The sequence below is a fragment of the Ptychodera flava genome, chromosome 9 (assembly GCF_041260155.1).
Source record: "Ptychodera flava strain L36383 chromosome 9, AS_Pfla_20210202, whole genome shotgun sequence".
In the NCBI taxonomy this organism is placed as follows: domain Eukaryota; kingdom Metazoa; phylum Hemichordata; class Enteropneusta; family Ptychoderidae; genus Ptychodera; species Ptychodera flava.
Window position 1 is genome coordinate 35,397,108 of NC_091936.1, and position 22,831 is coordinate 35,419,938.

The following is a 22,831-nucleotide window of genomic DNA, read 5'->3' on the forward strand; positions in this document are numbered from 1 at the left end:
GTCAACGCTGGATTTATACTGTGGACTTTGTGCAGCTGCAAGCCTGCAAGGACTGTTCATTCATTCAACTGACTGTTACAACTCTGAGACTGGAGCTTTGCCGTCCCAGCTGAGATAAGTAGTCTGTACACTTTTAAAGCTTGTACTCTATCCCTGACTTAGCAATTAGTTTTTTTTTTGTAATAAATTTTGTTTAAACGTTAACTGCTGAGTTCACCCTTTTGTTCGTTTTCTCTGCACGTAACATAGTCTCAGCGGTAGCAGTATATAGTAGCACAAGGCAATGTAGTTGCAGTGGTAGCACAAGGCAAAGGTAGGGCTGATATCAGAAGAATCTCAGAGCGATGTACACCGTGGATTGTCAGATAGCAGTCTGATTATTCTCTTAGATTGCAGCACTTATATCGCCAACATAGGAATAAATTATCACTTTCAAATACTTCGTACTCAAAGAAAATCATACTTGAAACGAACCACCGCCCACCAAAGGTTTGAACGGCTAACGCCAATAACAATGCATTAAAAGTGGCCGCCCATATTCACAAGTACGTCGGCAAAATCCTACACAGTGTCATCCACAGGCGCGTTAAACACGCTCTCACGCGTAGGCCATAACCATTATGACATATTGATCAAAGCAATTAATTGTTTCATGCCGAAAACACCTTTAAAGACTTGTCAAATCAACAGGCGTTAATATTGCGTATTGTCGTGATTTATGCATTTACTTACCTCGGCCATGCCTCGGATGCGTACGCGATCTTGCCAGTTTGCGCCCCATTATCGACCAATACTGTTTCATCTGCAGGAATTTCGGTACAAGTACACGATTTGACAGGCTATGATAAGAATGCTTCTCAACAAAAAGTCGAAACGGCTGACATATGATAGAAGAAAGTGGCTTCAGATTCGGGGCTACATGTCTGGGGCCGTTTTATGAATAGAAACCATGTTGGATAGTCTGCGCATGTGCGGGGACGAAATCGGCAAGGGATAAAATCGGCACGGGACCGGTACCAAGGATGACTCATTCGAGATTCTATTCGTAATAGCAAAGTTAGATGGTCCTATTGGGTCACAGGTCATATTCTGTCACATGACCTCTCAGGCTACTTCAATATGGCGCTGAAGGTAAGGCTTCAATGACAAGCGCGATGAAAACATTGCATTTATTCTTCGAACATTATTTTTATTCCTCGTCAATGCCTATTAGTTACAGCTTAAGAGTAACTTAAACACCGTTAAAGTCTTGTTTGCCCTGTCATCCCACCTAAACTGCAAAAGTTGGCCAAATAATCGTTGTGTGTTGACATGATTGTAGGACGTCCGATCTGCAGTCTAGAGTTCGCTACCGGTGGGTGGGTACTCGACTCCCAGTGGTCATCCGATCTCACGCGAATTCTGATATCATACCAAGTCGGCCTTTCCATTCTTTTTGTCCGTCATTGTTGTTAAATTTTGTTCGAAGGAGTGTCTGCTGGTTCGACGTTCTCCATATGTTAACCCGGTGGCTGTCTCTTTATAATGTTATAGTAGAACGTGTGGCATACATTTATGTCTGTATTCCTATTCATTCAGTATGTGTGTATGACTCATGTCTTACTCAATGATGATCAGACAACGGTTCGTGTAACGTTAGCTTGGCCTGTTTTCATCCGAGTTAATAGACTACCAGGATGTGACAGTGTTATTGTTTTAGCATGTGCGTCACCGCAGTTCAACTTGTTGAAAGCTTCCGCGAGTGTTCGTGGAAAAGGTTTTCACCTGTGAAATATTTGTAACCATCTATCAAATAATGGAGATAGGAGGCGTCAACGACTTTCTTTGGCATTTTATTACAAAAATCTGTCCGTATTATATCATATTTTAGTGTTAATCCAACATCTCACGTTTTGTCTCGTTCAGACAATTATTGATATATGATAGATGAGTATTGAGAAACACTGTCCGAATACGAACCAATATTCCTTGTTTTCTCATGTGTCATATCTCTTTCTGAACATCCTTGGTCACATAAACCTGTATGTATAGCTACACTGTGAGTTATTGAGGTCACAGTCCCTCGTGACCTACAATTTCAAGGTGATATTAGATTTTGGTAATTTTTTGTGTAGAGAACAAGGTAAATTCATTTTATTTTGTTCAACAAATCTTTACTCCTGTGCCAGTGTCATCACATTCATTGATCCAGACTTCCCAATGTTGTCATCATTGATTTGAATGCTGTAATGACAAACCTGTTTGGTGAATAGCTTTTTAACCATGACAATATTTTTTTGATGTAGTTTATGTACACTCTTTTGCCATGGGAATGTTTGTGTGTTATTTTGGTTGTCATAGAAAGATGTGTATGATTCTCTTCCTCTGTCAGAGCATGACTCTTTACAATCTGCCAACACCAAGCAGTGAATCGGTATTCGTATAAATTGTTGCTTTTTTGATAATTCATCCAATCAAAAGGGAGTGTGTAGTTAAGTAAATGTATCCAAGTCTTCAAAGCTATGTGAACATCAGAACCTTACAGTCCTATTTGATTAAAAATTTTTATATGATGAAATTTAGGTTGACCAGTGAATGAAGAGATGCTATAATGCTCACAGAAAAAGTGTTGCATGTTTGTGCTTCGGGAACATGCCGGTATGTCCAGAGTAATGGACTCACTGTCGGAGAATTGTGAGTTCAAGACTCTAGCACGGTGTTGTGCCCTTGAGCAAGGCACTTTACTCCTCAGTGCTCCATTGGGGGTTAGTGGGTTATGCGTACCTCATCCTGTAATTGGGCTAACACCCGTTCGATGATGGACTGATAAAAAAAAGAAAAAGAAAGAATTGCAGTATGATCTACATTGAAAGTATTTCATTTATATGCTACAGAGTTGCAAGCCCTGAGGACATCGACAACACATAGCTTTTAAAATGACTGGATCTCGTATGCATTCTGCTTTATCTGTAATGAGGAAGATCCCAAATATGATCATACTTTTGTTGTGCTGTTATTGTTTTGTATCAATGTGCCAACTTCATGTCATCCACACCTTAATCAAGTCCACGTTATTGAATTAACAGGCGAAGGTGCTGTATGACTTTGATGGAGACACAGATCACGGAGAGTTGACAGTCAGAGAGAATGACATCCTCACAGTCACAAGCCAAGAAGTTGGGGAGGGGTGGTGGGAAGGGTACAATTCCAGGGGGCAGAGTGGCTTGTTTCCAGAAGCATATGTCGAGGTAAGGCAGTTATATGTCCCTTTAAGTTTGTATGCGCCTCGGAGCTGAAAGCCTTAAACTTTTGCTCAAACTTCCCTCATAGAAATTTTGAAACTCTATCTTACCAAATCAAGAATGAAAACTGAGGGTCATTGTGCAAAGTTTGGTACTAGAGAAACAAAGTACCTAACATTTGTTGATATTTGAAATTTAAAATGGCCGCCATTCCTATGTTAAATTATGGGGTAAATTAAAATTGCGGATATTTGAAACGCTAAGACAATAAAACATTTTTTGCCTTTCACTACCCACAAGCAGCAGACCTGAAAAGTATTGAAAAAAATTGAGAGTCCGAATATCTGACTCTGAGGCGTATTCTACTTTAATGTTATCTAGTTGCTAATTGATCCTATGGATTGCTTAACAAGTCACTACATATCAACCGATGTCTGTTTTAATACATTGCTTTAAATGGAAAATCACCTGCAAAGTATGGCCAAGTGAGAAGAGTAAACTGAAAAAGATAAAAAAATGTTGGACAACAAATGAGATCCAATGTTTTATTTAGTTTGCTGTGTGATGTTTAAGATTTCTGAACTCTCCCTGTTGGCTGAGGAATTTCTTGAAGTTTTCAGTGCAACCTTAATATGTAAATTTTTGGGGGTCAAAGAGGACATTAGTGAGTCAATAGCCTGTCAAATTACATTTCAGGGCTTCCTAGTGGTAGTAGAGAGACATGACTTGCAAATCAAATTTATACTCATGAAGTTTATTAGCCAAAAGTTTTCACCCAATTCGTTATTATTTCCGAGGCGTTATTGTTGAAGTCGAAACTTTACGAGTAGCAGAAGTGAACACATTTATGGGTGTCATGATATATCTATTGAAATTTGACTCTGCAATCAACGAGTCTGCCTACTTCCTTTTTCATACCTTTTATGACAACCTGCTTCATGTTTGCGTTCTCGACTATCATTTTTGATGTGCATTTGCAGTGATGTATGACACTTCTGCAATGACACAAGCATAGCTTGAATGAGGACAATAAATATTTGCCAAAATGCATAATTTATTACATGCCTCGTATAAGTATATGGAACATAGTGCAGCCCATAGGATTCAATGGTAACTTATTGATGATGTAGCAGGCTGCATATGTAGCTATTACTTGACTGAAACTGGCCAAGAATTATTTTCAACTTGACATAAACTTTTGGATTTTAAAATGATCGAATGCATAGCTGTCCATGAAAGATAGCAATCGTGCGGTGTCATCTGCCATGATTGACATAAGGAATCCTGTGTTACAAAATTAAGCAAGAAAAATTGCTCAACTGTGTTATAGTGATTCTCAAATGTGTTACAGTAATTCTCAAATATATATTCAGGCGCCACTGAATTACAAATGTTACTTGATACAGATTTTTATCTGTCATGGAAATCAAGAATATAATTATCATTTGCAAATCAAATTAAAAAAATTTGGGATGAACATTGTGCAGTATAGGCATGTAACTCACAAAACAACAAAGAATGTTGCGGAAAGTGAGGTTTAAGAAGAACAACAGTGTGATTTAAATTATAATAAGTTATATTGAATAGGCAGTGAGATCTGATCATCAGAAATATTCTATTGAAAGAAATATGCCCTTAGGTAAAGTTTGTAACCATTACGCAATTGAATCACTTTGTACTTGAAGCTGAGCAACAGGTGATGGTCTAGCTCATATAGCATCGTGTAATCGCGCTTGATTTGCTTGCATTCTTGCAATTCACTTTTTCATCTTTCATAAAAACAGAGATCATTAGTGATGCATTTATTTTACACTGGAGTTAAATAGTTATATCAACTGATGTCACTGGCTTCACTGTTGCCACGACGATGAGAATGAGGGGACATTTTCCTAATTTCGCACTGGCTTTTTTTTTTCAAATAATGTGTTTGGAAATACTAATCGGCACAGTAAAGGTACATATTCAGACAAATTGTGCCTGGGTGTGATACAGCAAATTATCACACAAATATGAGCCTGAGAGTGGTTTTTTTCCATAGCATTAGATCGGAACATGGTATATTATAATGTATATCACAGTAAATTCTCTGATGCTTCCCAACCTTTTCAAATATCTGTATATTCATTTCTCCAAAGTCTTGCCTTTTTACCCTGTCTGTTTCCAAATTTAAATGATTTGAGATTGTAGGTTACTGTGAATACTAGCGCTATATCTTCATGACTTTACAATTTATCTTTGTTTCAGTTAATAAATGAATCGGCACCACCCTCTATCCCTCCCCCGATGCCAACATTTGCACCCCCACAAGTTGGCCAGTCATATCAACAGACTTCCAGTGCGTACAGTAACGCATCAAACAATATAGCAGTGTATGATGGAGGGCGATCTGGAGGAGGAGACGAGGATGACTGGTCTGATAGCTGGGAGGATGATAGCAGTTCATATTCAGAATCCACAAGACATGTAAGTTCTCAAAGACACTTTACGAAGAAATTGAAATATTTCTTAGTTTTATTCTTCAACCCCATCTCCAACACATCTGAACAGGTTCCAAATATCACTTCTTGTGTATTTGTGTCTTGTTGTGTTTGATTTATGTTTTGATGTTATCAAAATGTATAACCCAGTGTCTGAACAGGTTATTTTAAAGCCCGTTGGCCAAGCCAGACTTGGCATAAATCTTCCATTCCTCAAAATGTATGTACCTCAGATCAGCTTCTAATGTCAATTTGCAATGTCATGGATGGAGAGCTCGAAATTATGGAACACATCACTGAAACCTGCCAAAAACAGGCATTTCCAGATGTAAACTCACAATAGTTCTTTTTTCCGAAACTTTAATCTGCGGCAAACATTTCACGACTGTGATTTCAAGATTAGGAGTTGTATCATTGTTCTGGTTTCCAGTGTGACAATGACAGCTGAGAGAGATGATTTTGTATAGTATATTTACATACAGGTTACAGTGAATACAAATAAAATATTTCGAAATAATTGAAATGCACAATTATTGTTTTCAACATTTTCATTTTCAATGTTGACACAAGCTTTCAGGAGAATATTAAGGTACATATTTAGACTTTTTGAATATTAAAAGGAACTAAAACCTTATTATCTATTTGGGTCAGGCAACATATTAACAATGGTTTTAATTTTCATAAGAGACTTAATTTCAATCAGAATATTCAGGTTTTCTGAAGAAGAGCAGCAGAATGGACGTATCTCATCTGAATAATGTTTTGCACCATCTGTAAAAGGTCTTTGTGTTTGTCTAGTACACTTACAAGATTTTATCCCAAGGTATCATGGGTAATTTAGCTTGGAATAGCCTTCAGAATAACATCATTTATTATTTATTATTAAAGAGTTAAAGGAGGAAAGATCAAATGCCTATCGATAGCCCTGATAATATTTCCTGTCCAAATTTCAAAAAAATTGAAAAATTATTCGTGAATAGGTTGCTGAACAAATATCTCTGTGGACGAAAAGATTCCAGGAACTGTTCAATGTAATGCGGATAGCACATCTCTGATTTCATTATGCTCTGACAGTGACAGTTGAGGCAGATGTGTTTCCTGTAATGAAGCACAGGCTTTCGGTCTATTGTCACAGAAAATGCCAACAATGTGTCACAACTTATGAAAAGACTTATTTTGGAATAATACTGTGTGATACAGTTCTTGCATACAGTATTGTAGCATACATCAAAATAAATTGCTGCAGATATATTTCATGAGCAGGAATGAAATGGTTCTTATTGCATTCACCAAGTTTTACGCCTTGGTTCATAGTATGCATATGAATTCATTAAGAAAGATTTCTTAGAATCATTTCTTTTAGGAAATTAAATATTGGCTTAAGTCATTGATATTTCCATAAGTTGTTGATAAATGTAGAAGAAACATCCGCTGCTTTGGCCGTTCTAGGTCACTTAATTTTTCATTTTGACATCTTGTTATCTCTGTAGTTTGAAGATAAGGTTCCCATGTGTCCCAGAAAAGATGGTTCCGAAACAGTGAAATATACTTTATGTATCAATGTCTATGTTGAGTTTTGTGTTTGATCCAATGTACTGTCTATCCTGCTGTAATCTTTAAACGTAACAGTGATCCAAGTTTCTGTTTTTTCTGATGTGTACCCGGGGATATAGAAAAAAGGTGTAAGGTGGAAAAAAAATTTCCTGTGAATGGCAAAGTTTTGGCTGTAGGCAAGGGAAAAACTACTAAATACATAATGCTGGCATTTAAAGAAATAAAACAGCTAATTGGAATACTAATAATCCTTTAATAATAAATAATAAATGATAAATAATAAATAATGTTATTACGAAGGAAGTCCCTAGCCAATTTTGTCTTACCTAATTTTCCATGTAATGAGAGTATTTCCTACATCCCTGGTACTAATTAAGTAATGACTTATTCCATTCAACTGTTCACAGGGATATGTGGTATATTTACACTCTGTTTGTCACAGTTCTGGTTTGTCTATCTTTAATTAGACCAAAGTTCCCAGTGAAGTCAAATATGTTGTCTTGAATGGATTAGTTGATGGAAGAAAGTCAATTTACATACTGGAAAAGCACAACATTTGTGAAGTTTTTGAATGTTTAATAGTATTATTGTGCAGGAAGTAGACATGGTCTCAAAGGCATGTGAAATGATCAATTGTTTAGCATGACACGGGGAGGCTTGGTGTTTAATGGATGATATGTGGTAGTCTAAGTGAACAGTGTAACAACATACCTATACATTGGTAGAAAAAAATCAATAATTCAAATTGTTCCATATTGAGTAAATGATATTGTGAGGTGAAATGGTTTCTAAAGGTCTGAACACTCCTGGAAAGTCATTGAATTTTAAAGCCTCATGGAAAGTCCATGAAAAGTCCTGGAAAATGAAATTCAGTCCTGGAAAATCCTGGAAAATTGATAAGCCTTCAAAATTTAAAATTTACCAGAAAGATTACCTTTGATATCATAAAAAAGGTATGTAAAATGATATATCAAAATGATAACTTGAAATGGTATTTTGGACTCAAAAGGTTTTTGAAAATTGCTGAAAAAATCCTTGAAAATCCTTGAATTTTTTATGACCTTGAAAGTATGGACCTATGCTCAACTTTCTGTCAAAATTTTCACTTATTAGTAGAAGTTCATCTTATCACCTAGATATGATGGTACAGGATTTGATAAACACACAAAACAGTTCAGTATTTTGAATGATGTCAGCTGGTTTTTTTTCAAAAGTAGTTACTGTATACTCTATGAGCAAATTTTCAGAACAACTGTAAATTGTTTCTGTGGGAAATCCACGATGACATCAAGATAACAGCTTATCTTCAGTGTTTCAGTTGTGTTGATGTGTGTAGTTGCGATACATGATATGCTCTACGGATCTGAAGCACTTGATGCTTTGTTCTCATGAAAATGTGTTCACAACAACTTTTACCTTTTTTCATTGGTATACTTCTTGCAAATTTTGTGAAAATTTCTCACTGCAATCCCTATGATGAAACTTGTCTATATTATGTGTTAGTTCAGAGAGAGTTTCTTTGGCCAGCATACATGCCAGATAATATCAATGAACATGTGATCAGTTCCTCATTCAAAGTTACACAACACTACAGGAAAATAGAGGAAGAAAGAGATAAACTTTTCATGGCAGTTGTTGTTTTGTTTCACTCAGTCATTGTGGCCACTTTACAATTTCCATAAACAAGGTAAACTTAGTGTCTTGTTTCATAGTTTCATGTCACGCTTAGGGCTGGATCTAATATTTGTGTCTGTCCCACGGCAAGGGTACAGTGTTTTGTAAAAGGGTGATCGATGCTGTGTGTATGTTTGTTATCTGTTATCTACAATTCAAGCACCATACAAAGCACATTGTACCCCATTAGTTGCGTGTGTACAACAGAATTTCAAAGTACAAGTACAGATAAATGGGGGTTTTATCACCATTTGGCATTCCCTAACATAGTAAATCATCTTTCAGGAGTTCAGCTTCGCCATTGGAAGTACTGAGATCAATTAATTTTTTTCCCCAAAAGAACTAGGAATTCAGTGATGTAATGTGCCTATAGATGTCCTTACACTGCCAAGGGCACTGAGTGAGAAATGTAAATGATTATATGACCTTTACTTTGAATGATACGTACATGTCAAGTGTCATTCAGTCTATATCAGATGAACCTGATTCTGTTTAGCCAGTGCTTGCCTTTCTTCAAACGCTAATTTTCATTGCCAAAGTAATTACTTGCATTTTTACTGGAACTTTCTATCTTCACCAACAGTATCAACAATTTGTTCATTAAAGTTGAATTTTTCTGTACACTTTCTGCGGAGACAGACTTTGTATTTTTACATTTGAAAAGCATAGCATTGTTGTTATAATTGAAATGTTGACAAATGTTACTGTTTATTTGATGCAAACCCCCCTCCTGAAAAAACCCCAAAACCTACAAAAACCCCAAACAACAACAACAACAACAACAACAACAACAAAAACAAAATGATATCCAAACAAGCAAGGACATAAAATGTAAGTGTTGCAACCTTCAAGCTGTTTTCAAAGAAACTGGTTACAAAAAACTCAAAACAGTCTGGTTGATGTGGAGAATGTTAGCGTTTTTATGCTCTGCAGTCACTGAGGTCAATATAAACAATGTCTGCCCTCAGTTTGAAGGAGATACCCTTGCGGGTCAGTAAATACTGCAAATATATGCCCTATCTCATGCATCATCCTGCATAGCTTTGCTCTTGTAACAGAGCTTCTGATTGGTTGGTTGATGACTTTGGTCAAGTAACCCAGTTTCCATTAGGATAGTTCATGCAGTTCATCACACTGTTTATCCTTTGCTCTACTTCAAAATACATTGTCACGTAATGATTATGAAACCTTTTTCTGTCATTTTAGTCATCGTTAAATCAAGCGGTGATCAGTATACTTTAATTTTCCTTTCCAGAATGATGCGAGGTTTGTTCTTTTCATCCAAATGCAGTCTTCAAATTATTCACATTCTTCTTGTTTTTTTATCCATTTGTCATGACTTGGCATTAATAGATTAAATCTTTATTGAAATCATAAGCTCTTTGATGAAGTTTATCATACGGTTATTTTATCAGGATATTGAAAGGCCACATGGTAGTATGGTCTAAATCATTGAATATTAGCTCCCAGGGTTTCCAGTTTCCTAGTCCAGTTCATGTGAAATCATCATTCATTGTAATATCTTTGCTATTCATGTCTGAACAGAGCAAGAGGTATTGTTTACTTAGCAAAGAAAAAATGTGAAATTCTAAAAAAAAAGTGGCGGGTGCATGTATTTGTTCATGTGTACATGGAGTGAAAAAAAATGTCATTCTTACGTTAAGGAGTTATTGAAACTTATCCTTGAGAAATTAAAATATGTGAGTAACTAGGGATTGTGTCATCAAGTGCTTGTCAGGTTCTGTTGAACAATGTCAGTGTTCCCATAGTGATATGCAAATTAGATGTCTCTAATATGAATGATAAAGGAAAGCATACCCGCCATTGTGACATCTGAACAGGTTCTTGTTCATCAGTTAAAACATTTTCTGTAATGATTGAAAGCATTTGATCCTTTTCTTATTTCTTGAAGTTGAACTTCTGTTCCTAGTCAACATGAATTCCTTGCAATGTCATTATCAATACTACCGGTATAACTTACCATCTAGATTATGTGATTTTATGATTTTTCTTATGGCAAAATATATTCAAAGTTTATTTATAGACACTTCCTGAATTCTGTCATGATTATGATTTCTTTCCTGTGATATTGTTTCTTGGCAGCATACTACTCCAGGAAGTCAAAACTGGATACATGTATAAATCCATGAATGATTATCCATGCAGCTTCTGGAAATAAGTTCATTGACCTTTTTCTTTCCCTGTGTCTATGTACTGAGGTCCAATAATGTAATTGAAAACAAAGAATCAGACCAGAAATTGACATCAAATTTGCCTGGCCCTAAAGAAACGAATGCAAATTGAGCAATTATATAAATTGATTGTTTGCCATACCAGTTACGGTGCATGCATTAAATGATTTCAGACCTGACTCTCTGGTAACTTACCATGCATGCTACCCGTATGTAAGGCTTTGAGACTTGAGAGGGTTACTGTCCCCAGAGCCTGAAGTACAGCTTTTCCTTCACCTGTGTTGACTGTTGTCACAGTGACCACAGCACATCTTTCGAAATCGATATGTACATTTGAAGTTGTCTTGTTTCTAAATGTAGTCAATGTAGTGAGATTGTCAATATTTAAGAGATGAAATGTACATACAGTACAATAATACCCTCTGTAAAGTTGCAGCATTAAAGGTGAACTTGATATGCGATAAATATGCACTGTTTCTCAGTCATTGAAAGCAATATTAATTATTACTTTGTGTTATTTCCGATTTTTAACAAATTCTTAATATTTTTTTTTATTTGCAGATGTCAGTTGGTTCACCCACAGAACATGAACCACATCTCAGGCGGGGTGGTGAAGGCCGGGCAGCTGGAACAATGAAAACCAAGGGATTTAACAGGTACATTGCGATTGTATGATCTCTCCATTTTCTTATTGAACAACCATACAAAGCAAAGTGCATGGAATCTTGATTCAGAATGCTTTCAAAGATCGCTGTAAAGTCAGAAGATTTTAACCTGTTCACCCCCCAATACCTTGTTGTAAACAGGTCCACACTCGCCATTGATGACAGTGGGTTTGGGCCAAACCATAGCTGTTAAAGAGGGTTCAGTTTTGTTGATGTAGATATCTTCCATACACATGTCTTTGCGTTTTGATGTTGTGCATAAAGATCTCATGCCAGAGGACTGAAGCAGTTGAATTTATTTTTTCATGGCAAATGTGTTTTTTAAATTTCTATTAAAATAATTTGAAAATTTACAGTGAAAACAAAAGATAACTATTAAAAAGCAATATGTTGCAAGACAAAGCAAAAATATGCGAATCATAAAAAATATACAAAGACAAACAAAAAAAGAAGAAACTGCAATGTTTTGTTCACACACTAACAGTGTATATAAATGGAGTAAAAAAATTTACTCACAAAACTTATTCATTGTATTTCATCTTGAGTTTTTATCATTCTTTCTAAATGAGGCTAAGTTATACTTTTATTTTTCTGTGTTTGTTTTTTGTTGTACCAAAATCACAGATTATTGAGTGTATGGTAGTTTGTGCATCCTTCTACAACCATATACAGATTCCTCAGACAGAAAGTATTGAAAGTTGTGGTAAATTAATTCCTTATCTTTCCTCAGTTTCCTGAATAAAAATCTCTTGAGTCTGCAGTAAGTTGAATACCAGAAGCATTTCGTCTCCTCACCAAAATTTTATAACATTCACATTCAAAGAAAAGATGTTCCATGGTTTGTTGACAATTTTTTCCAGTACTGAAGATTCTTACAGTTGGTCTTTTTATTTTTCCTCCTGGCAGATTTTCAGTTTTTGTAAAAGGAGGTGGAGAAAGCTATGTTCTCGGCAACGCCAAAGCTGACGTACCCACATCGCAAGAGATAAGAATAGTGGTGAGTGTGTGACATTCAGATATTTTACATTGAGAATCTACCACCGTTGTGCGACTCAGAAGTGACAAATTTCATTCACGTATGAAAACAGCAACAAAACAGTTGTGTTGAAATTGTATTAACTTGTGTGTTTGATGGCCTTTGATTTACAAATAGATATGGCTTGTCATTGCTTTGAATTGTTGGCAGTACCAGTGTTTCATTATATAATTCAGTGTACAAGTACCCAGTACAGTGTGACATAATTCTGTTCACATACTCATGTGTTTGAAAGTTATGAAGAATTGTATAGAAACACTATTTCCCCAGTTTGATGTTGTTATTTGTGACAAATTTTGTCAGAAAAATGTTTTCCTGCAGCTGTCCAGCTGTTTGACAAACAAGCCAATCAAGAGCACGGCAATGTGCAATTTAATATTAGAGCCCCCCCCCAACCCCCACACACACATCACCCTTACCCCCCATTTTGTTGTTCTCTTGTTTTTGATTTTGCAATATGCATCACCTTGAATTTCCCATATTTAGTCAAATACTTACCATATTAAGAATAGCCCTTGATTTCCAATGACTTCAGTTTTGGTACTGAATTTGAATCTTACATCATAAGTAATATTGGTATTTAGATGTTTGGAATTTGAATGAATATACAACAGGTGCAATTTTCTGGTTGCTGATATCTGAGTCAGCAGGTCTTATACAGTCATATACGGTATTTGTGGAAGCCAGTACTGTGACCTCACAGTGCAAAAATCATCTCCAAGTTTGGCAATAAGGAAATTCAGACAAGGGCAGTTGGGCGAAAAACGATTTATCAGTCGTCTGTTATAAATATGTCGACGTGGTGTATTTTTAGCCATAAGTGGAGAATAACTGTGTGGGAGAACCAGTCCTGAGAATGTGGCCGTGCTCTGTGTTGTCTGAATAACAGGGTACCGGTATAAGGAAGTGTCTGACAATAAAAACTATGCTCTGTTGATTGTGCGTAACCCTTTCACCGCTTTAACCCATTGAGTGCCAAAGTCAGTTTATGTCACCTTTACAAAATATACCCCAGTCAATTTTTTTCAGATTTTTTGCCAAAATTTTGATAAAAAACTGTAGCCAATGAAATGTGATGTCCATTTTGTTCAAAATTATCAAAGAAACTACAGGAAAATTCATAAAAAATGGTAAAATGTTGCTCTAAAATTTTGGTGGGAAAAATTGCAGCTCTCAAAGGGTTGATCTCATTGTGTCAATCACATGACTATATACCTGTCAAGATTAAAATTTGATGGAAGGGTCCGGGTCACGAATTACTGCAACCTGAAACTGTTGCCCAGTTCTTCTGCTTGTACATGAAGGATTATACAAGAAACCTAATGTAGTGTAAGCTGAGATTCTATTTGTTTCTAGATCAGATGCAGACATAAAAGAAATAGATACATTACAGAGGTAGCGTATAGCTTTGTCAAAGAAATATAATGTGTCGGATAAGTTATAGGAAACTGAGCAAGACAATAAGGCCATTATTCCTAGGGAAAAGGAGGAACAGTGAAAAATCTCTTAATTTGTTTTCTGCTTCTTTAAGGGTCATTAACGTTTAAACTTATGTTACAGTAGTGTTTCCATTACTGTTTTGCTCTATACTATAATTTTGAAGTGATCTGACAATTGCGATTGACAACTTTTGCTGTCCTAGTTTTCCAGATTGCAATGGTGAAATTACAAAATTACGTATAACTAAAATACATGTAAGGATTGGTTAAGGACTCTGTACACTTTGCTGTCAACACATTTAGAAGAAAACAATTAAAGCCTCTTTGATGTCAGACTATTAACAGTTTGTCATTCTTACGACTCTACATCACGCGCACCTTCCGGTGCAACTGTCGATGACATCACAAATCTCTGAAATAGTGCTCATCATTACATGACTGTGTCCATTTGCAGAGGAGGACATCATAGCTAAGCAGCATGTGATTTCAAACATTTTATGATGTCAGTCTCTTTTCCTGTGAAAGTTAAAGAACAAAAAATTGATGTTTTATTACCCCGTGCAAGTTCTGATTTTTGTTACCCACTAAAAGGCAGTTTTGCAGTTAACCAAGATCTCTTTGGTGTCACTTACTCATATACATTAAATTCTACTTTTTCACATCACAGCTTTTTTCAATACTGTGTTGTCTTGATTGGCCAAATCATGTACACAGTTGATGTACCAACAAATTTCCATATCGCTACTATCCAAACCAAATGAACAGTTACAGTATGTGTTTCGTAGTCACACCCCCTCTAAAAAGATCTCAAAATGGACAGGCTGTATATAGGGGTGTTTATTTGTGATGATCTTTATAACATGCTGATACAAATAATTGATAAACTGTGCTGGATTTTTCAGTTTTAATGTTGTCACGCCAAAATTTAGGTATCTTTCTAGCTGACGAGAAAAATGAATTTTAGAATTGAAATATCTAAAGACAGTTCACTAATTTGCATGATCCGAGGTCAGACAATCATGGACAATATGCCAGGAAGTAGGCATTGTGGGATCAAAAGTTCACTGAGGTCAAACTATTGTTTCAACAAAAGTTGCAACAAAGTCTCTTTGTGTGATCTATCAGATAGTTTGATAGGATAGTCTGGTTGTTTGGAAAACACATGAAGTTGCTCCCGGTTCAGTTCACATACCCAGGATTTCTTTGTGCCGTAGTTTCACCATGCCCCCATGTCCACTTAGTGCTTTTATGACCCGGATACCCCATACAATAATAGCTGTGACAGAACACAGATTTGCCAGTTTCAAAAGTGTATATAGTTTCCTGTATTCCCGATACATGACTGAGTGTACTGTAAACACTTGATTATCACAACGTTATGTTAAGTTTACTTATAGTGGTTTTAGTGTTTCTTTTAAAGTCTGAAAAAATGACTACTTTTGGTTAGGCAGAGATTTGGTCCAGTTTAGACAGTGAAGAGGGGAAGGCCACTTGTCAGTGACTGTGAGAGGAATGGTATCAGGACACAGATATTTCAATCTTGGACAGTTCGAACAGTGTAAAGACTGATCATCAAATCTAATGACTCGTTAATACTAGGCAACATTGTCATTATATATTCATTCCAAAATTATTACTGACATTACCAAATTGCTTAGGATTTTTGTGTTAACATCATGAGGTCTTCGTGAAATACTTTGTTATAAATTGAAAGCTTATCAAATACAACCCAGCTGCTGTCATGCAGTATGTTATGAATTAAAAATTTGTCTCTTTTCCAACAACCTTTATCCCACCTACATACATACTGTATAAATCATAAACTTAGTTCAGTTAGTTTGTTGGGTAGTTTGTTTGATTATTTGCTTTGTTTTGTTTGTTTGTTTAATGGCTGACTTCTTTGTGAGGTGAATAGGCAACTTTTATTGTAAGTTCCATTCACTAGTACAGAAATTTGTGAGAAATTTGCGAGAAATGGACACTTTCTCGCTTTATTACGAGAAGTAAGCGAGAATACATACTTTCTCGCAATCAAGCTGCGAGAACTATGCTTTCTCATCTGCATCTGCGAGAAATTGTGAAATTTTTGTGAAATGCTTACACAGAAGAATACAATTTCTCGCAGATGCAGAGCAAGAAAACAAATTTCTCACTGATTGATTGCGAGAATTCAGTTTCTCGCAGATGCTGAGCGAGGAAACACAGCTCTCGCCAGCTGATTGCGAGAAAATTAAATTCTTGCTAATTTATTGCGAGAAAGTATGTACCGGTATTCTCGCTTAATTCTCGCAAAACAGCAAGAAAGTGTCCATTTCTCGCAAATTTCTCGCAAATTTCTGTACTAGTGATTCCAATCAACAAATTATTTTATTATTTGCCATTTTGTCTATGACTGTTTAGCCTGTGTTACAATCGTCCAGATACATTTCATGACACTGTGTAAGCTGCTATCTCACTGTCTGAGTATCCAAACTTTACAGTCTGCTGTGTGTGCTTTAATCAAAGATTTGGCAAACTGTGACAAATCAGTGTGGTTTGATTATTTGCATTTCAAATGTATCATTTTCAGTTGTGTGCTTGCAACATTAAAACCAAGGTGCCAGCCAGCCGCCACTGCAGGAGACTTAACTGTCATCCAACCCTGGATCTGCCTTTTTTTTGGCTGTGAACTTTGTTCGTAATCTTTTGGATCTCCGCCAACTGAGCAGGAAGTTTTCGCTTCTTGGATGTAATTTGTACATAATGTACATTTAATTTGATCATGAGTGGAGGAAGGAAAGCGCGTTTTTGGATATATGAGATTATCAAGTATTGTAAAGATTTTAGTCATGTCATATTGTCAGTGTCTGTGATACCGCCCTTGTCCAATGTGCCATACCGGTATGTTGGAAAAGTTGTGATGAAAGCTTTTTGACTGAGTCTGCATCCCATGTATGTTATAGAACAGCCTTTCCAGCAACTGTCTATTGAATTGCTTTGAAATTTGATATTTAATGTCCTTGGGATGTTCCCGTTTACATGTTGTCAAAGTATTACAAAACATGCAATAATATATTTTTTACATTATTTTATCATACAGTATTTTGTCAGTAAGTCTCGGATGATGCACGTCAGATTGCCATTCAATGTGTTTGATCAATAGTTTGTTGTGACGGTCTTGTTGAGTTTTGTGATAATCATGACAAAATGTTACACTAATTATTCCACCATTGATGATGTGTATATCTATTAGTAGAAGTAAGGTGGTTCTCTTGAAAGTGACCAGTATTAGGGCAAATGTATTTTATGTGTATACCATACACAACCCACATGTGTGCATGCTTCAAGGGTCTATGGTGCAATTCTGATTCAGGAGGAAGACAGTATTTTTGACACCAGTGTTTGTTTCAATTCAGCTCATCCATACTTCGGAGTCCTACAAATTGTCTTTCAACTATCCCTGGTTAGATGTCACCAACAGGATGGTGGCTTCGTTGATGCAAAATTGTGTAAAATTCCCTGTGTCAATTAGTTAATTAATTTAGAAAAAAAACAATAATACCATGTAGAAAGACTCGGACTTCTCTGTGCTACTGTAGTCTGATGGCCAAATTCATAAAATACATATACAAGTATCAGGGTACCATTCTTTCATTGAGTCAGGTAGAGTCATATTGAAATGTCAGCAAAGTGCATCATTTACATTCCAAAATCAACAGGCATTAGATATTGTGTTCAGATCAATGAGTCGATTAAACCCATACGATGCAGGAAAGCCTTGCCTAACCCTAATTCTATATTAAATACAAAGTGGACTTTCAACCCACATTGCAACTGTATAATGTGACTTCTGATGAAAGAAACTGTTAAAGTTTAACTGTATGAAATGTCATTTTTAGCCAGGACATTATACTTCAAATATTTCTGTTTAATCTGCCAACCATATGTCAAGAGCTGAATACAAACTCTTACAAAATCTAAACAACTCGAACATGTCAACTATTTGCTTTTCCCATCAGAAGTTAATGTACACAGCATAAACTGTAAATGCATTGTGAAAATTTTTTATTAGATAACAAGATGCATCAGATTTTTGACATAATATTAATGGTGTGGTGATTTTTACAGATAAACAATCAGAATCTTAAGACTGATTAGAGAAGGAGGTCCATCCTTGGTCACTTAAGTGACCAAGGATGGACCAATGTTGATGACAAATATTGCACTGTTAGAGTGGGTTTATTAATCCATAGACGGTAGAGAGGGGGAAAGTCATTCATTGCATACTAAGCCAGTAATTTACAGACAGGATGTTGTAAAGTTGGAGACAACACAGTAGCAAGGGTCAGAAATGTTGAGTGCAAAGAATTACAATGCTGTAGATCATGAAGGTCATCAGTCCCTACTTCCATGCTTGATTCACAAGCAATTTTTGTGAAATATGTTGATTGATAGTGAAGTAGATGTGTACATAAAGACTGAAAAAAGAAAATTCATAAATGGAACGCTGATCTGACCTATTAATTTAAATAGTGCCATTGGCAGCGTTTTCAGGTGAGCATTACAGTATTGCTAGTAAGCTGTTGACCTTTGATCCCTGTCACCTCATATGGCCTCATTTATCAACAAGTAATATTCATTGTGATATTGACCTCAAGGAAACAAAAAGTTGTCTTTACCATACCGTGTATGAAAGCACAGACAAATTATCACATGTCATTAACTTTAAGGTATTTCTTGCCTTGGAGCCGAAAACCTTTGCTCAAATTTTCCATAAAGAAACTGTAACCATTCCCTTTCGAAATAAAGAATAAAAATCAGGGGTCACCAAGCAAACTTTGATACCAAAGAAACAAATAACCATCCCCCTGATAAGGAAACATTAAATTTTCAATTCTGACAAAAATCACCTGGTGAAAACTATATTTACCCCACATGCTTCAAAATACAATGTAAATCTCACAAGTGGTAAATAAAAAAGGTATTGAAAAAGTTTTAAGAGTTTGGCTTTCTGTCCCTCGAAGTGGGCATTTTGCCTTAAAACAGGTGTCTTATGAATTTATAGTGAAATGCTATGTATTATTGAAATGATTATGTATATCTTGAATTTGTGACAAATTAGTTTACACATACCGTTCACAGATTAAAGTCATCCCGTTTCTGTCATCTCTACTTTCCTCTGTACGTGTCCAAATAAGTAATCCATAGAAAACTTTTTGTTATGTTTATTAACGATATTTCACTGTTAGATATTTCTGCAAAGCTCAGCTTGTATGCCGACGATGCCAAGATCTATCGCACCATCACATCCCTCGCTGACTGTGTCATGTTACAGCAAGATCTTGACAAGTTTGTACAATGGTGTAACAACTGGAAACTGTCACCTAATATCAGTAAATGTAAATTTATCAGTTTTACACTTAAGAAAAGAATCATTTCCTCTCTTGATTACTCCATCAATGGTACCCCTCTTCAACGGGTCTCTGTTGTCAAGGATTTGGGCATTTACCTTACTTCCAACCTTAATTATTCTTTTCACATTAATAACATTGTTTCTAGAGCCTTCAAATCTCTTGGTTTTATTAAGCGTCTCTGCCAGCCATTTAATGACATTTCAGCAATTATTTCTCTGTATTTTGTTTATGTAAGATCTATTCTAGAGTATGGCTCTGTTGTGTGGTCACCCCACCAGAAGGGCCGGTCAGAAAAAATCGAGAGAGTACAAATTAAATTTGTGAAATACATTTGTCGCAAACTCAATGTTCACTGCAGTAAATCCAGCTACCCATTTTATTGCAGAATTCTGAACATTCCTAAGTTACACAATAGAAGACTAACCCTTGACATGTGCTTTTTGTACAAAATAATTCATTCACATTATGATGCTCCAGATATTCTAAATCAAATCTGCTTTTATGCCCCCAGTAGAACTTTACGCAGGAAACCCCTTTTTAAACCAGACTTGTGTTCTGTTAATTGCAGAAAATTCTCGACAGTGCCCAGATGCATGTCTGTTTTTAATGATATCTCTTTTAAATGTAATATAGATATTTTTTCTACGCTGTGTAGTTTTAAAACTATTTTATCCAGTCATTTTAACAGTTCTCCTTTTTGATTTGTGTATGTTTTTTTTTTTTTTTTCAATTTAATGTATCGTGCTACTTTTATGGTTGTCTTGTACATTTGTCTTGTGATTGTGTGACTTTTTTGTTTCGCAGATCTGTTAGTGGGTTTGCCCGTTGATCTGTGTATCAAATAAAATAAAATAAAAATAAAAATAAAACAATAGACTTTTCCCAAAAATTTGACGGTATGGGAAAAGTTACATCTGTAGCAGTACCGGGTATGTTTAAACTACTAGAATACATTAAGATACATGTACTTGGAGCCGCAAAATTGAAAGACTTCAATTAGCTCAAACTTTCTTCAATTAAGCTTTCAAATATTCTCTTAACCAATCAAAAATAAAACTCAGGGGTCACTGTGCTAATTTTGATACTAAAGAAATAAATCTAACATTTACCAATATTTGAAAATTAAAATGGCTGCCATCCTGTCTCAACTATATTTGGTAAAACTAAATGTTTGATTTTCACGAAACTAAGATGGTGAAAACTTATCCTTCTTCAAGAGTTTCAAAATGAGCCCCCACAAGTGGTAGACCAGAAAAGAATTGTAAAAATTTGAGAGACCAGGTATCTGTCCGTGAGTGCATTTTAACTTTTAAATACTCTTTCAGATCAGATCAGGTCATTCCAAATCAAGATAAAAGTCCCTGATACCCAGCTATGTACGGTACACACTGCTGTCATGTATTGCAAACAATGTCACTGTCAGGTCAAATTAATACACATCAACATGTCATGTTTTGTCGTAGCAAGTCAAGTCTGTGAAAATTATGTTCATGCATGACTGTAGTGGTCTTGAACTTGTTAAAATCAGTTATCAAATAGAACATGTGATGTTGTACTGGTTTGCTGTCTTGATGGCAACAAATGAACCTGGTCTATGAATATAAATGTTTATGTTTTATTTATTTATTTTGATAAATGGTGATTAATAATATCTTCAACAAATGTAGTTCCCCGTGTACCTTGTTTCCACATCTTAAAAGTTAGTGCATTTTTACCATACCATTTGTGTTAAGGTAAAGGGCGACGAATTCGGACGCACACACGCTTTAGAACGTTTCTGCGCAGATTTAACTCCAGCCTGCCGCAAATGGGTTATTTTGTAGCGCATGTATTTAACATCACCTATCATTGTTGAAATTGCGCTTTTACCTAATTTTTTTTACCCAGTGTCTTAGAAATACATGTGACCTATAACCTTGTCATATTTTGACCCCCTAGGAAGCTGGTTTTTATTCAATATGACAGAAAAATTAACATTTCTCTCCCATTTATATGGCGCAAATTACCCATTCACCTGGAGATATTGTAAAAAGTAGCGTGGTGACACCCTTTTATTAAAAGTGTAAACTAAATGGTATTATGTCAGGAGTTAATTCGCCAAGTTTGGTCAAAATGACACCATTCAAAGCGACAGGAAGAAAGTTCGAAAATTGTGTAGTGATATAATTTCGATATCGTCATTTTGTAATCGATACTTATGTTAAAATTTCTTCACAAACATCATGAAAACTATACCTTCGACAGATATGGATCTTAAGTCTTGGTATTTATTAAAATTAACTCATTTGCTAAGCGTTTTATAATTGCTTTCTTTAGTTTAAGTGAATTATATCATTTTTATTTATTTCTAACGACGCCATTTTAACGTCCGTTTCCATGGAAACAAGCGTGGTGACCCCCATTTTTTATTTCATTTTTGCACTTGCACAACTTCCAAGAATATTTGTGCAAAGTTTGAAGAAAATGACACCACAACTTAATTTTGACGTAATTCGTAGTACTTCACCTTAACTTATGGTATGTTGTAATGAGCTAATTTAGTTTCTAAACCATTGGAGCTAAGGCCTTGATGCAAAGGTTATGTTAAATTAACTTCAATCCTTTCGCCAATGAATGGTTCCGTGGAAGTGTAGTCACTGGTGGACAATATTTCACTTTATTCACAATCTGTACACTGATATTGCTGACATTGCTTGTATTTCCAGGAAACTGATGGTGGTATCAGATGGGAAGCCAATCCGCAACCCTTCACATGTACGATAGCGAATCCCAAGAAAGAAAGTAAATATAAAGGCGTCAAAAGTTACATTGCATATCAAATTACTCCTTCGGTAAGTTCAGTTTTCCATTTCTTAAGCTCATTTTTCAGCAAGATACATTACAATCCTGAATAGCTGTGTGAAAGATACATTTGCAATAGGCAGTACAAATAAATAATATTGTTTTGCAATTTTATGTTTCTCACTGTTTTTTTTTTCTATATTTTTCATTTGTTTTTTATAAACAGCATACAAATATACAAGTCAGCAGACGATACAAACATTTTGACTGGTTGTACAGCAGGCTTGTGGATAAGTTTACAGTCATGGCAGTTCCTCCATTACCAGATAAACAAATAACAGGTAAGAAGTAAAGATGGAAATTTGTCCTCAAGGGTTGGTATGTACACATGAATGTGTC

At 35.7% G+C, this 22,831-nt stretch overlaps 1 protein-coding gene across 1 annotated transcript in view; it reads left to right on the forward strand.

The window, feature by feature from the left end:
- Positions 1 to 988: 988 nt before the first annotated feature.
- LOC139140838 (sorting nexin-33-like) overlaps positions 989 to 22,831 on the forward strand; it is a 33,951-nt gene continuing 12,108 nt past the window's right edge. Inside the window, exons 1-7 of the mRNA XM_070710287.1 lie at positions 989 to 1,131; positions 3,066 to 3,227; positions 5,466 to 5,684; positions 11,680 to 11,774; positions 12,690 to 12,780; positions 22,357 to 22,482; positions 22,659 to 22,773. Coding sequence (XP_070566388.1) covers positions 1,120 to 1,131; positions 3,066 to 3,227; positions 5,466 to 5,684; positions 11,680 to 11,774; positions 12,690 to 12,780; positions 22,357 to 22,482; positions 22,659 to 22,773 — 820 coding nt within the window. The 5' untranslated portion in view covers positions 989 to 1,119. The remainder of the gene's footprint in view (positions 1,132 to 3,065; positions 3,228 to 5,465; positions 5,685 to 11,679; positions 11,775 to 12,689; positions 12,781 to 22,356; positions 22,483 to 22,658; positions 22,774 to 22,831) is intronic.